We start from the raw sequence: 16,737 nt of genomic DNA, 5'->3' as shown, positions 1-16,737 counted from the left end.
ATATGTATGTTACTTAAATGAAAAAAAAAAAAAAAAAAAAAAAAACAAACAAACAAACAAACAAAACAAAAAAACAAAAAAAAAAAAAAAAAAATTCAAAATCTAAAAATTTAGCCTAGGACTTTTAAGTTTTTTTGACCAAATAAATAGTTAAAAGTTTATGTTAAAATATGCCATAAGAATTATATTATAACAAGTTGCAATTGAAATAAAAAGATAGAACAAAACAAAAGAAATTTCAATATCAGAAAATATTACAAGTCAATTCCTAAATTAAACAAAAGTTGAAGGAAAAAACCTTAAAATATGCTAAATATACTTCTGAACTAAGTTCTTTCCATTTTATTTTTATTTTTATTTCTTTTCACATTTTTTAAGAAATTATTCTTTCATAAAAAAGTATAAATTTAATCAGAAATATATTCAAAAAAACTGTAAATATCTTTTACTAATATCCAAATTGTCAAAATTTGAAAACTCATTTTTAGATTCTATTGCATGTGTGTACTTTTGTAGAAATATAACTATTTATTGGAATCTATTTTAGTCTCTTAAAATAAATATTTATTACTCTCTCTTTTTATCAAAAGTATTTTATGTTTGATATTAAATGCTTCAATGATTAATTTTTCTTAAATCTTCAAATTTACCTATAGATTTAAGAATTCAATTTAATTCCATACTTCAACAATTTATTCCCATCTTTCTCACAATTCATGTCCTTTCTTTAATTTACCACAATCTAACAACTTTCAACTCCTTCTTAACTTCATGAATCTAACTTCTATTAAACTTATATTTACTTGTATTACACCAATTGTACAACACAACACATGTGTCACATTTCCGGACACCAATTTCAATTATAGCATAAATACATTACTTATAAAAAGTTATTTAAATTCTTGTTTGTTGAAATGTGATAAAATTGTAAAGATCACATTCCAATAATTTAATAGTATTAAAATTACAACTTTAATCTACGATATGTAAAAAAATGACCAAATAAAGTAACTTGCAAGAATAATAACCTTATTACCAATTGTTAATGCAAGTAATAGAATATGTGACGTATATTTGACTTCTACAATGCAATATATGTGATATAAAGTTTCAAACACTCTTGTTGAAATTCTAAATTTGGCTTTGTTAGAATAACATTCGATTTTATTCTTTGAATATTAATTGGTACTATTTTGTCGAAATTCATTACAATTCCTATTGGTGTCCTCTCTATAACCCAAATGATTCTTCTGCACTACACAATATATCTCCAATTCCAAGTCAACACAATGATATTTTTATTTCTGTCTCTATATTCAAATAATAATTTAATTCAAGTTTGATAATTGGTTTAATTAAAAAAATATTTTAAAAATATTAATGGCTTACTCAAATTCATACAAATATTTTTTTACTTGTTCATTTGTTTTAAAAAATAAGTTTGAATATATATATATATATATATATATATATATAGGATATAAAAACATAAACACAAAAATATTTCAACTTTGAATTAAAAAACTAGAACTCAATTCTACTATAACATTTATTATGTCAAATATCAGTGTTATAAAAACCTTGAAAACAAAATTTAATTACATACCATGTTTATTATACAAGATATTAAACATATTAAAGAACTTCAATAATTATCAAAGCATATCTATCTATCTATCTATCTATCTATCTATCTCTCTCTCTCTCTCTCTCTCTCTCTTTATATATATATATATATATATATATATACATTTATTGTAATTATCTTCTTTAATTAACACACAATGTTGAATTTTTGTATTCTCTTGTCTCATCTATCATTAATAATATATTTTAGATTATTAAATTTGAATATGCATGAGAGGATGTTTTGTATATTTATTTAAAGCTTTATTTCACACAAGTATAAATAAATAAACAAATATATACATAAATCTATAGAGGTTCACAAAAAGAACAATATTAGTTTGGATCAAAAGACATACAAATCTGTATAATTAACATAGACCTAAAGTCATTACTATAAATGAAGGTGGATGGTAAATTGTGCAAGAATATTAAATTGGCACAAGGGAAGTTTAGAATTTGAAAATTATTAGCTGTTTTAATTTCTTAGATTTGCATAACATTTTGTAATAAGTAAGTAAACCAATCAATCTCCAGTTTTTTTAACAAAGTACAAAAAACATTGGATTTAATTATTGTAAAATATACTATATCATATTGTGAAAAGAATTTGATTTCAGAAACCAGTATATGTATATGTATATATATATATATATATATATATAAACAAAGAAAATAGAAAAATTCTTATTTTTAACAAAATTTAAAACATATATCTTGCAATGTCTATTAAATATAGTTTTTTAAATTAGTAAAGGAATAAACTATTTTAATGTCAGAAAAAATTGAAATTATATGTAACTCAAAGGATTATTTAATGATAAGATATATGGTTCATCTAATTATTTAAATTAAAATAAAATGTGAACATATATTTATTTACTTTTCAGCATGTATAGGATTGCTTTTCACTCATTTATTTCAAGTTCTTACATGATAAAAATTTAAAATTAAATAAAAAATGGTTCCAAATTATATACATATATACATATATACACATACATACAATAAATATAATAGATACCATAAAAAAATTAAAAATTAAAAGAAGATTATATTTAATAGAATATTTTTAATAACATAAAATAGAACATGAACAGAAATAAAGAACTAACTTTTTTCTGTAAATTAATCAATATGTTTCCAAATTGAGGTTTCAAATAAAAAAATTAATTAAAAACTTCTTAAAATAAGATATGAAGACAAGATTAAGTACTACTATTTTTGTGCTTAAAAGAATAAAAGAAAGTATGATACCATTTTAGAGCTTTTTATGAATTCAAAATTTTAAATATATATATATATATATATATATATATATATATATATATTTTTATGTATTTTAGCATGTAATACCAAAACTACATAATTTTTTGTATTATAAAAAATTTGAATTTTACACATGCTTATTTCATGCTGAAAATTAATGACCAAAAAAAAACATAAAAATTAGATAGTAAGACAATTAAAATTTAATAAATTTATAATTTTAATAAGTAGTTTTTGTGTTATAAAGATCCTAAAGAAAAATAAAGACAAACAATGATTAGTAATATTAGTAAATTTAAAAATAGCATAAATAATAAAAATAAAAATAATAAATTTAAATAATATTTTAAGGTTATTTAAAGAATAATTATATATTTTTTTAATTTTATTACTTTTTAATGTATATAAGATTAAGACAATGCATGAAAAAAAAGATATTCATTTGTTGATCAAAAAGTGAATTGAGAGAAGAGACTTTCAAAAGGTTTTATAAATATTAGAATTATGTAAAGAAGATTTGTAATAACTTTTTGAGGGCTAATTAAAGTTATATTTTATATTATAAATATTCTATACTTTGAGAATTTAATTTTAGTTTAGATATTTTGTAGTATGATATTTTTTTTAATAGATCCATAGTTGGTATTTTTTAGTTTTATACATTTGCCTTTGCTCAATGCATGTCTTGAATTTTAGCTTAGTTTGTAGGTTAAATTTAAGGCTATCAAAATTCAATTTAATTATAATAATCAGAATTGTTAGTTTAAAAATTAATAGATTTGCTAATTATATTAAGCTGAAAGTTTGTAGAATAATATATGACTTAAAGCACAAGATTTATATCTATTTTGAATACAAAAAAAAACCAAACAATAAAAATCTTACTATTGAAAGTTTAAAGTCAAAGTTAGAAAATGAGGTCACTTAATATTCAAGTGGAATTTTGATATTTTCTCTTAATTTATAATTTTTTTATAATTAATAAATTTAAAAGAAAATAAGAATATAGTTTAAAATTAATTAGTAACCAAATAATTTTAGGATTCTAAAGTTTTAATTTGCTCAATTTTTTTATAAAGTAAAATATTCTTTTTATAAGTCTTATTATGGATTTTATAAAAAGATTGTTAGAATTTCTTTACAATGTAAAATTAATTAATTAATTAATTAATTTTAAGTTTATTATAAAATTTATTCAATATTTATTTATAATTTGATAATGTATACTTAAAAAATTTCTATTGGAAGTTGTTTAGCAATTACCTAGGCTTTTAATTATTTTTTAAAGATTTATTTAAAAGTTGTTAGGATGTATTTAGAGTTTTTGGAATTTATTAAAGGTTTTTTCAAGATTTCATTAAAACTTGATTAAACATTTTTTTAGGTAGTTTATGATTGCTTTATTTGTAATTTACATTTGATAAAAACTATAATTGATTGAATTTAGGATATCTAAAAAAATCAACATTGTCAAAACATGTGTTTTTAAACACTTTATTTATTTTTTTGGATTGTAAGAAGTTTGGTGTTTATATAAATTTCTTTCACAAACAAATACCTAACATATTTTTAAGGAAGAATTAATTTAAAACTTCATATATATAGCTTGTTGACAAAGTTTCTAATCTATCAATGAACTGCAAACATATGTAAAGTCAAAACAATGTCTAATAAGCTTCTAGGAAGTTTTTGTAGAAAGTATTATGAAATTAATCTACTTTTACCTAATTCTACCTACCTAAGTAATAATTACAATAGATATATATCCATGACATTCTCTCCTATTCTAGGGACGAGTTCCTTAAGGAGCGGTAATCATATGTTGAGGAAGTCTAAGATGCAACAAATTATATTTGTCACATACTTTGAACTTTGTTCTCTTTGAAGGTAATTGATAGGTCTTCTCATCTATTGATAATACTCTAATTTATAGTGTCATATTGAGTGATTTTCTATTTGAAAATACATTGGATACTTAGTTGTAGACAGTTTAGTTTTAATTTATTGGCCAAGCTCCAATAAGTTATTTATTCTTTAAGTAAAAAAAAATAAATACTAAAATATCAAAAAGATATTATAGTAGTAAAATCTTTTATATTTAATTAGGTTTATACATAAAGTTTTTCAAAATATTTAGAAATTCCCTAACATTCTTGGATATACCAAATCATAACTAATCATTTGCTGATAAGTTAGATTTTCAATAATTCCAAAGAAAATCCATAATCTTCTCTCAAAAGCTCACCTTTATATCAAAATTTAACAATAGCTCTACATATCCATCTTCAATATATATATATATATATATATATATATAGATATAAAGTCTTGACTTCCAAAAATTCCTTTATCATGTATAAAATGTTCAAATTATAATAAAATTCCTTCAAATTATAATATTCCTATAAATGATTTCTTCTTTCCAAACTTCAAAAATTCATATCTCTCGATCAAATTATTTATTTTTTTTTTAAATTCACAAGTATAATATAATTTATCCTTAAGCTTTAATTTAAAAAAATTCAACTATGAATTCACTACCAATCGTCTAGCATCTTAAAATTCCTAGAAAGTACTCTAAAATCTTTATTCACAAGCACCCAAGTACTATTTTCTTCATATCTTACAAATCCAAAATCCAAATGCCACAAATCTTATGTTTAAAGTTTAATAACATGAAAATATACATTTTTAGAAATTTTTGGCCAAAATCTTGTCAAATTGCACAAGATATAGTTCAAAACACAACCACTAGTAATTTAGGTTACTTACTACTCCTTAGATTCAAAGCACTAACTTCAACTTCAAATATCTCCCTTATCCTAGCTTAGAATTCATCAAATAGTATGTGCAAAGTATAGCCAAGAAAGTGCTCTTTCCAATTCTAATTGCTGATTTTTAATTACTTTCTGTACACATGCATTATATCTAAAAAAAAAGACAATAGGTACAAAATCAACACCTTGACTTTGAGCACCTATATCTCCTTTATAAAAACTTCAAATGATTCAAAATTTGCACCAAATCCATAGTCAAAAATCTAAACTTGCCAACTTTATCTTTTGATATTTGAATCTCCCTGAAAGACTAACTCTAATACCTAATATGGCCTCGGGCAGCCTCCTTGAAGTCCAATGGTTATGATTTTTGACCAATAGGAATGGAGATTTATATCATCCATCTCCATTCATTCATATGGGTGCCCTAACTACCTTTTTTGCTACCAAAATCCCTCTTCAATCTCTTTTCATATAAGATTTACATATTATATGCTATAAACACCAAATAAAAGATACAAAGTAAAACTTTAAGGATCACCAATATCTAACAAGGATGATTCTAAATGTTTAAAAGTTACTATTAATAAGATCAACTTCAAAAGTCACTATCAAAAGAAAATAAAGTTATATTAATTCTAATAGAAGCTCTTTTAAATAACTATTTTTTGGGATAGTAATCTATGTATATGCTATGACCAACAAAAATCTATTAACATGGTTTTTTCCATATTGTCTAGTATATTGTGTATTAAATATATAAATACATTATTTTCACATGGTAGCCAAATTACAACATGACAACAAAGAGAAGACCATCTTATGATTTAGTTACTGTTAAAACCTTTGTAACTTCTTTCATATAAAATATTTGCAACACTATTAGGAGGTGTACCTACTTCCAATAAAATTACCAAACATTGAGAATCTTTTCCTAGGTTGTGATATCAAATATGTTGTGTCTTGCCATTTATTTGAGAAAGAATATGTCATTCTTGAGGGTCTTCATTTCTATTAAGTCATCTTAAAGGCAGTGATAATTACAACGTCTCATCTGGTAAGTCAACAAATGATGGCTTTTGAGTTGAATTTGCCAATTGTTGTTTCTCTATTTCTTTGATTCTATAATTATACATAAACTATAAACAAAGATAGAAGGTAGAATACAATCTTTTGCTAAATTGTGTTTCATTTATAACAAAGTTTTGCTATCTTTTATCTTGGTTTTGATAGATATCATTGATGAAAAGCCTCTATCGTCTTTGTTGCATTTGGAAGATTTTTTATCGGCTCTCATGTGCATTCACTAATATCATATCTCCACTAATGGACAAGATATTCTAATTTATTTTAGCACTGCCTTGAGTCTAGAACTTCTTCTACTTCGAACTCTTCATTATTATTCACTTTTATAGGAGGAAGTAGAGCTTGTCTTCTTCTTGGTATGTTCACAATCCTATATGGTTCAAAAAGAGATTCTTGAAAGACAAGATAGATCTTTATTGACTCCTATAACTGTAATCAATAAGAAACTGGATTGATTTGTCTACAAATAGGAAAAGGTTTAAGTGTGCAATAGTTCATCTTATCACAAGGATAAGTAGTCTTCATATTATGATGAAGTAACTATACCTTTTTACCTATATTAAATTGTAGTTGTTTCTTTTGATAGGCATCCATATTGATCTTTTGTCATTTTTGAGCTTCCTTTAATTACACCTTTATTATTGCATATTGCTCAAACAAAGAATTTTCCAAATCTTTTGTCGTAGGATTATTAACTTTTGAAAAGTCAAAAGTATCAAATCATGGATGGCAACCATACTTGGGAAAGAAAGGTATTTATTGTATAAGAGAATACATTATATTATTATAAGCAAACTCTGTCAATGGCAAGAAGAAGTTTAAATTGTATTGTTGATAATTAATAGTATACTTTAAGTATTATTCCAAAACTTCATTAATATGCTCTATTTGTCCATCAATTTAATGATGAAAGGCCAAAGAAAGCTTTATTTTTAAGTTTAGAATCTCAAAAATAATTTTCCAAAATCTTGATACAAATTAAATCTCGTTATCTAATATAATATCTTTTGGTAATCTATAATATTGATAGATATTATCAAGAAAAAGCTTGACAATTTCTTCACCTGTGATAGATTTTGTGTATGGTACTAAATATGCCATTTTGATAAAATGATCTACTATCATAAATATAGAATCAAATGAACCTAAGATTCAAAGATTTGTAATAAAATCCATCGAAATATAAGACCATAGTTGTTCTAAAATAGGTAATGGCTGAAGAAGTCCATAAGGTCGATGACAAGGAATTTTTGACCTTGAATAAATGTCACATGATTGAACAAAGTCTTTTATAGCCTTCCACATTTGTAACCACCAAAAATATCTAGATATTAGGTATAAATTCTTATTGTATCCTAAATGTCATGCTACTATAGAGTTGTGACATACTTGAAGAATACGTAAACATGCTTCTCTTTTTAGAACATATAGGCATCCTTCAAAATAAAATAGGTTGTTCTTCAACTCAAACTTGGAAGTATCATGAGATTTAAAAGAAGTATTCTTGATATCAGGAAAAAGAAGATTAAAAGACATATTTGATTGAAAATGTTTGAATAAAGTTGAATCAATAATTAATGTTGATTTCACTATTCGAAGATGAAATTATTTTGGCTTTATTAAAATTATCTTTTATTAATCAAAAGCTATATTTCTTTCTTTAAGTATAAGATAAGAACATCTAGAAAGTGCATTAGACAAACCTTGTTGTTTTCTTAGTTGATAACTAATATTGATCTTAAATCTTGACAAAGACATGCTCCAACAAGCTTGACAATGATTCAAAATATGTGTTGACATAAAATACTTGAAGTTTTTATGATCTATATATAGAATGGCTGAATTGAAAGTGCCTTCTAAATAATGATGCCAACTTTAAAAAGAATCCATGATTACAATAAGTTCCTTATTGTAGATCTCATAATTAATTATGAGATCGACAATAAAGAACTTAGAATTTTTTGAGTTACTGAAAATTGCTTAAAATGAAAAGCTACTGAGTGGAGCTTATCATCTTCTCTTATTTATGACAAAACAACACCCATAGCAAAATCTAATGTATTTATTTCCATAAAAAATGCCTTCAAAAAGTTGACACGATACAAGATTGGTGCAAAAATAAATGCCAACTTAAAAGCTTTAAAAGATGCTTCAACTTCTTTCTTTCAATCAAGTTTGTATTTGCATGTAAGACGTGTAAGAGGAGCTACAACTTTAGAAAAATTCTTAATGAAGATCTGACAGTAATTGGCAAAGTCCAAAAAGTATTTCACATCTCTTATTATTTTTAAAATATTCTAATCTATAATAGTTTAAACCTTCTTCAAATCCATCATAAGTCCTTTGTTAGAAATGATATATTCTAAGAAGTCAACTTGAGTAGTGTGGAATATACACTTTTCTAACTTATTATAGAATCATATATCTCTAAGTTTTTGTAATACATGATGAACCTAAACTTCATGCTTTTTATTGTTCTTAGAATAGATTAAAATATTGTTGAAATAATAGATAAAAAAATCATCTCAAAACTCGTAAAAAATATCATTCATAAGATATTGAAAACAACTAATGCATTCATGAGTCCAAAAGACATGATATTATATTCAAAGTATCCATACCTTATTTGAAATTCAGTCTTCTATTCATTTCTTTCTTTAATGCACACCAAGTTGTATGCTCCTCATAGATCTACTTTTGTATAGATCTTAGCTTGATTTAATTGATAAAAAAGTTTAAATATCAATGATAAAGAATATCTATTCTTGATGGTAATCTTGTTAAGTCTTTAATAATCTATGTATATTTGCAGTGATCCATCTTTTTTCTTTACAAATAAGATAGTAGCTCTAGTACAAGATTTTAAATGTGTCACGAATTTAGAATATTGATTGGAAATCTAAACAAGAAGCTCAAGAAGAATTGATAAGAACTAGATTAATCAGATGAGTACAAGAACAACACTAGAGAGGTGAGTTAGAGCTCCAAGAGATGTGTTGTCAAGATTGAGAATCCCCTTAGTCTCGGCTCCTATATATACTACAAGCTAGGGAGCTTCTCAAGTAGCTTCCACAAACTAAGAAGCTTCTCAAGTAGCTTCTATAATCTATGAAGCTTCTCAAGCAGCTTCCACAAACTACAAAGCTTATCTAGAACCTTTTAGAATCTTTTACAACTTCATAGTGTATGTCCTTGACAAAATGATATATGAAATTTTTGGAGAAATTCTCGTCAATGTACTTCTTAAATTTAGTCAACTTATTTTGTGATAAATTGTAGATTAGACCAAATAGTGGCTGACTTCTCTCTTTACGGTCGATTGAACAATCATATAAACAATGCTCCAAGAAAATATCTGCATTCTTCTTTTCAAAAATATCTTAAAAATCTTAATATTGACTTGGAATGCCACTTGAAGACTTTTTGTCATTAAAAATGAGTGTGGCATAAATAATAAAAAGTATTCTTTTTTTTTGTAACATGCAAAAAAGCTTTTGCACTTACAAGTATAGGTTTGCCTATACTAGACTTATGGCTTTTCACAAAACTCTTAATAGTACTTTGAGGAAAGTCAAGTTTATAAGAAATCCAGTCTATCAAAGGATTATACTTTTCTAATCACAATAAATCTAAAATGACCGGATTAGAAGAAGACCTAATTATATTAAAAATTACTCAACTATTATGACCATTTATTTCTACATCTATAAGAAGTATTTTATGAATAATATCTCCAAAAGATAACGGATGGCCATCTATAACTTCTACATGTACGGATTAAGCTTTTTATATTAATGATATTCTATAGCTTTTAATAAAGTCTTCATCTAGAAAAGAAGCTAAAGCTCTTAAATCTATTAAGACAGAGGCTTTGTCATTATTAGATCCTAAATTTACATCTATTGTAAAATAAGGAGAGGATTCTGAGGAGAAGATAGAACCTTCATTTGTACAAGCATCCAACTGCATAGTCCCTATTGTAGTTGTACAAATTTGTTATTTGATATTTTTTCATCTTCGATAGTTGTATTTTTCATTTTGTAGTGGTGTTGTTTCTTTTGACAATGTTAAGTAGTGTGCTTAGCTTCCTCACAATATAAACACAATCCTTTATGACAACAATGAATCTTTTGTTGTTCAATAAGAGGTTTAAAACATACTACATCAATTTGCATGTCTTCTACTTCATTAAAAGGTTGTCAATGTTGTCATTGAATTGTAATAGCATAGAGATTTTTTTGCACAATTCTTAGATTGAAACTCAAAAATCCAATTATTATAATTCACAGCAAAATCAATTGCTTAACTTAATGTTTGAAAAACAAGTAAGTTGAGCATCAATTTCTTTACCTCATTTTCTAATCCATAAGAAAATTGGTTGATAAGGGCAATATCAACCCACTTAATATCAATTACTAGTTATTGAAATTTTGAAGCATATTATATCACTGATTGAATGCCTTTTTGTAAAATATATTGTTACAAAAAAACCTCTAAATTATTTAGTATTGAATCTTATTGTTCAAAAAAAGATAAAAAACATGATAATATTAAATTCGAAAGAAGTGTATTAATAAATCTAACTTAAGATCTTGGAATTGGATAGCTTTAGAGTTGAAGTTCAATTATAGGTTGTATTTGATTGATAAATCCTCAAAACTTGGATCTTATTCCATCAAACTTCTCAAATAAGCTAACTCTAGATTTTCTAAATTTAAAAAGATATTTTATTATAGAAAAAGAGATGTCATTTGACATAGATGCTCAAGCAATTCCAACCATGTCTATATCTTCACTTCTTGATATTTTTGGTGTTGTAAGTGGAGATAAATTGAGTTGATGCATCAAAAGCATCAGCTCCCTCAATTGCTCTTCTATTTGTGTGATTGCACTCTTCATTTCAAGAAGCTCTGCCATGATGACATTTAAAATATATATATAAATAATATCGCTCAAGACAAGTAAAAGAGAGGACTTGAGAATAAAGAAGATATTAAGAATAATATTAATTTAAAAGAGGGTAATCTGTAACTTTTAATATGTTTATGTCTTATTAAGAGAAAGGAGTAATCTATTCTTAATTAAAAAAAGATAAAACTCTAATATTGTAAGTATACTTTTATCATTCTAACAAAGACATCAAGTGAAACAAAGATGCATTAACTTAAGAAATTTGTATCAAAAGAAAAATGACAAAATAGAAATAAAATAATATATATATATATATATTAAAAAGAAACTAATATAGATATTGTTAAAAGACAAGAAAATTAGAGACTCTTGAATCTAGACTAGAAGCAAGAAAAGACTTAATAAGAGTGAAGAAGGCTTCACTCTTGCCTCTATATATACTATCTATGTAGATCTGTGTGCCAATGTTCTAAAGGACCTCCAAAAATATGTTGACTTTGTATAACATATATCTTGACTTGGAAGACAAGTTTTCTAGTTGACTGCCACATAATTAGCTTATTATGTAAGCTACCAATACATATGGTACATGAGTAGCTCGTTGACCAAGTTTCTAATCTATTAATCAATTACAAACATATGTAAAGTCAAAACAACATCTAATAAGCTTCTGTAAAAGGTATTATGAAATAAATCTACTTTTACCTAATTCTACCTATTTAGATAACAATTACAGTAGACATATATCTATGATACAAAATTATAAAATTTATTTAATATTTTAAACTTTTCTTTAGCTATTTCTATCTTTTATTTTTTTAATGAAAATTTAGATATTTTGTTATATTAATATTTTATAAAATAAAATAAAATAATTCTAGAATTCTTGTATAATATTTGAAAGACATTGCTTTTATTAATCTTTATTGATGAAGACTTATATATATATATATATATATATATATATATATATATTTAAGCTTAATTTTTAAAAATATTTTTATTAGGTTGTAGAATAATTTCTAAAAATAAATTATATTAGTTAATTTTATATTTAATTTTAGTTAATTTTTTAATATATATTATATTTATAAAATTATTTTTATGATTATATTATATATTCTTACTTACGAAAAAATTTATCTAATTGAAACTAACTAGTTTAACAAGTTACTTCAAGGAGAGAAGAATTAAAACCTAAACAACTATGATAGTATGTCAAAAACAATACTATCTCATAGTTTGAATTTTTAAGAATTGTTGTGAAATGCATATGTTCTCAAATCAAATTAAGTGATATATATATATATATATATATGTATGTATGTATGTATGTGCTATTTTAAAATAAAATATTAAATTAATTAATATAAGAATATCATTAAAATATAAAATAAAAGAATAAAACAACTTTATTATACTTATAATGGAATAAGAAAAAAACCTATGCTTTCATCATTATATCCTATCTAAGTTTTATTTATAAATTTTATAAACTATGTACTGAAAACTTAAAAGAATCATGATATTTAAAAAGTTCATTTGATAAGATTCTCAAAATAAATAGAATAAAGCATTCTAAATTGAGTATTGATAATGGAATATTTTTGATAAACACCTTTGATAAATATTTATCTCGATTAAAAAAATTGGATCAATATATTTTTATTAAAAACTAAGATGCAGACATGTAGATAATACCAAAATCCACATGAAATTTTTTTCCCAAAAATTAAAATCTTCACATGTTTATTTTTCCTATATTATAATTTAATCAGAGATAAGTAATAGAAAAAAATGGGTTGCATTTAATACATGTTCCATATACTAAGAATTTGAAACGCTCCACACCACAACAATTCAGCAATAATTTCACTTTCACGAGAGGAAACGCGAAGGAAGGTAGGGCAGAGGAGGAAGGGGAGGGGATGGATGAACAATAGATAGATGAATGAGGGTCGAAGGGAGTGGATGTGGAGGAGGAGGAGGAGCGCCTTCCTTATCCACACCAGGAGAAGATCGCATGGGGTAGAGGTGGAAGCGGAAGCGGAGCCACACCGTGGAAGAGGCCCAAGGAAGGAAGGAAGGAAGGCCGAGGGAGGCCGAGAGCGAGACGGGGAAGAGGCCAGCCTCTGCGTGGAATAGGGGGTTTTCGGCCATTCGATGCCTGCGATGCTGGATAAGGCATCGAATAGTATCGGAATCGGCACCACAGGCAATCTGCTCCACTTACTCGCAGCATTTCAGCCCTGTCACTCCTCCCCCCACCACTCCCTGTGTTGTGAATCCATTCCGCTCAGCGACTGTGTTTCCTCCTTTGGAACTCGGTTGGTAAGCGATGGCGTCCTCCGTCGCCTGTGGTTCGTCGCTCAAGATGGCTACATTCGAGGGCCTGTCTGCCCGCTCTCTGGGCCTTCGAGGTGCGGAGCCTGTAGGCGCCGTTGACACGCTGATCGGGGAGAGCCCTGTCCGGCGCGACGGCCGTGGCAGCTCTGTTGTGACTGCCGGATTGAAGGACCTGAGGGATCGAATTGCTACCGTAAAGAACACGCAGAAAATCACTGATGCCATGAAGCTCGTGGCTGCCGCCAAGGTGCGTCGTGCTCAGGAGGCCGTGGTGAACGGACGCCCATTCTCGGAAAACCTCGTTAAGGTGTTGTACAATGTGAACGAGCAGATCTCTACCGACGATATTGATATTCCTCTCACCACTGTAAGATTCGATTCACTCGTCCCCCCCCCCCCCCCCCACATTCCACTGTCGTGCGTGAGGGATTGATTATTGGGATTCTTGCTGTAGCGATTGCCAAATTCATGTCTGCAGTGCATCATAGCTGCTGAATTCTGGACATTCTGAATTTTGGTTATGGGTTGTCCAGGTGAGGCCTGTGAAGAAGATTGCGCTTGTTGTGATCACTGGAGACAGGGGATTGTGCGGTGGTTTCAACAACTACGTGCTGAAGAAGGCCGAGCTGAGGATGGCTGAGCTCCGCAACATGGGAGTCGCCTACACCATAGTGAGCATTGGTAAGAAGGGTAACAGCTACTTCAAGAGGAGGCCCGATATCCCAGTGGACAAGTTCTTGGATGCCGGCAACGCCCCCACTACCAAGGAAGCCCAGGCCATAGCTGATGAGCTGTTTGCTCTCTTCGTCTCGGAGGAGGTTGACAAGGTGGAGCTCTTGTACACTCGATTCGTGTCGCTTATCAAGTCCGACCCTATCATCCACACCCTGTTGCCACTCTCCCCAGCCGGCGAGGTTTGTGACATCAGTGGAAACTGCGTAGATGCCGCCGATGACGAGATGTTCAGGTTGACCACCAAGGACGGGAAATTCTCCGTGGAGAGAGAAACCGTGAGGACCGAAACCGCTGAGTTCGGTGGGGTGCTCACCTTCGAGCAGGAGCCCGTGCAGATCCTTGACGCTCTGCTGCCCCTTTACCTCAACAGCCAGCTCTTGAGAGCTCTGCAGGAGTCCATTGCGAGTGAGCTTGCCGCTCGTATGAATGCAATGAACAACGCATCAGACAATGCTGCTGACTTGAAGAAAAGCCTTTCCATCTCATACAACAGGCAGCGTCAAGCCAAGATCACTGGAGAGATTCTGGAGATTGTGGCTGGTTCCGGCGTGACTGTCTAGACCACTTGTCGACCTCCCATGGATAGGATTCCCCTTGTGTGGATGTCTTTCCTAAAAACTGGCGTTCTTGCATTTCTGTACACTAGGCGAACGAGAGTAGTGATTATAAGGGAATCATCGGACTGACCTGCATATTGCTATTCATCTGATGATCATTGTTCTCAGATCACTGCAATTCATCATCGCCGAGTTTTTTGTGGTGGTAACCAACCATTCCGAGCATTGTCTCTGATTCCGTGTCAACCTTGCTCCCTTGTATTTTTGATTTGGAAACCTGAACTGATACCTTCCATCGGTAATCCTGGTAGACTGCTTAACAACAAGTAATAACAAGTTAATCAAATTTCATATCCTCTTTTGTAACAGAGGAGGATTGTTCATTTTTTAGCAATCTGAGCACACTATCGGCAACCTTTTCCTAAACTATCTGGCTTGTGTATATTCACTAACATTAAGTCATACCTGATGTCGAGTTGACATCATTCTTGTCGACCTAAGTACATGTCCCATTCAATTGACGATCTATCTTCCGTGTGCGTGTCTAACTTAACTCTGAAATCATATTTGAATTATTAGCTAACTCTCACAGCAACTGTTGTGCCGGTTTAGTTTTCGAACAAAAATTCACACTACTGATACACTATTCTCTCAACATGGTTGTGTCACAGTACATTAGTCGAGCGCAATCGGAAAGTATTTATCCTGCTTCACATAAACTATCGTAACACTTCAACTGCTGTTCAGCACAGGGTGAAAACATGACACTCTGTGTGAGCGCCATCACATTGTACGATTACTCTGCTTTCCAGGTATTCATCCTTCTCACAGGACGATGAACGGACATGATGAATATGGCGAACAGTCACTGTAAGCAGCAATTGCAGCAACGCGGAGAAGCTATCCCTGATGAAGAAAATGCTCTCGCCACAGCTCGAATCACGGACAAGGGCAGATATCTAGAATCTTCACTCGAATGATGACCAAGAACTATTAGGAAAAGAACTGGACATGCGTGTGGCAGTTTGAACATGGAGGAGTCGAGGTGAAGCGTCGTCGCCATCACCTTTACTTGGCATGCTCATCGCCACTCATACTGCATTGACGAAATCAATGTCGATTGCGAAGGGGATACTCAGAAAAAACGGAGGTGGCAGACACTCACAGTGTCGCCTTCTTTACCTTTTTCACTGGACTTTCTTTACTTTCACTTTTTCTCCAAACTCATGCTTCTTTATGCTTCCAAATGTATGCAATGCATTTACTGCTGCCATGTTATGAGCAAGTAAAGAGAGCCAAGGAGAAGCAACCCTCAGATTTGCAGCTTGGGAAGATGTGTTGCCATGAATATCCAAAGGTAAAGAAAAAGAAAACATAATCTCTGCCAACCACAAGGATTGAACTTGGAACCTTGCACCCTACAGTGA

The 16,737-nt window shown here is 28.9% G+C and overlaps 1 protein-coding gene across 1 annotated transcript; it reads left to right on the top strand.

Moving 5' to 3' along the window:
• The first annotated feature begins 13,953 nt into the window (after positions 1-13,953).
• Positions 13,954-15,535, top strand: LOC112281398 (ATP synthase gamma chain 1, chloroplastic). Its single transcript, XM_024517873.3, has 2 exons — positions 13,954-14,385; positions 14,552-15,535. The coding sequence occupies exons 1-2, from the start codon at positions 14,011-14,013 to the stop codon at positions 15,311-15,313; spliced, it is 1,137 nt and encodes a 378-aa protein (XP_024373641.1). The 5' UTR covers positions 13,954-14,010; the 3' UTR covers positions 15,314-15,535.
• Positions 15,536-16,737: the final 1,202 nt, after the last annotated feature.

This window comes from Physcomitrium patens, chromosome 4 (assembly GCF_059467195.1).
Source record: "Physcomitrium patens ecotype Gransden chromosome 4, ASM5946719v1, whole genome shotgun sequence".
Taxonomy (NCBI): Eukaryota; Viridiplantae; Streptophyta; class Bryopsida; order Funariales; family Funariaceae; genus Physcomitrium; species Physcomitrium patens.
This window is presented reverse-complemented; position numbering and strand designations above follow the sequence as displayed.

Bases quoted from the DNA above. Each gene is read 5' to 3' on its own strand.
- LOC112281398 (XM_024517873.3), top strand. From the start codon at position 14,011: ATGGCGTCCTCCGTCGCCTGTGGTTCGTCGCTCAAGATGGCTACATTC. The intron at 14,386-14,551 runs GTAAGATTCGAT...TGGGTTGTCCAG, and splicing joins TTGATATTCCTCTCACCACT to GTGAGGCCTGTGAAGAAGAT.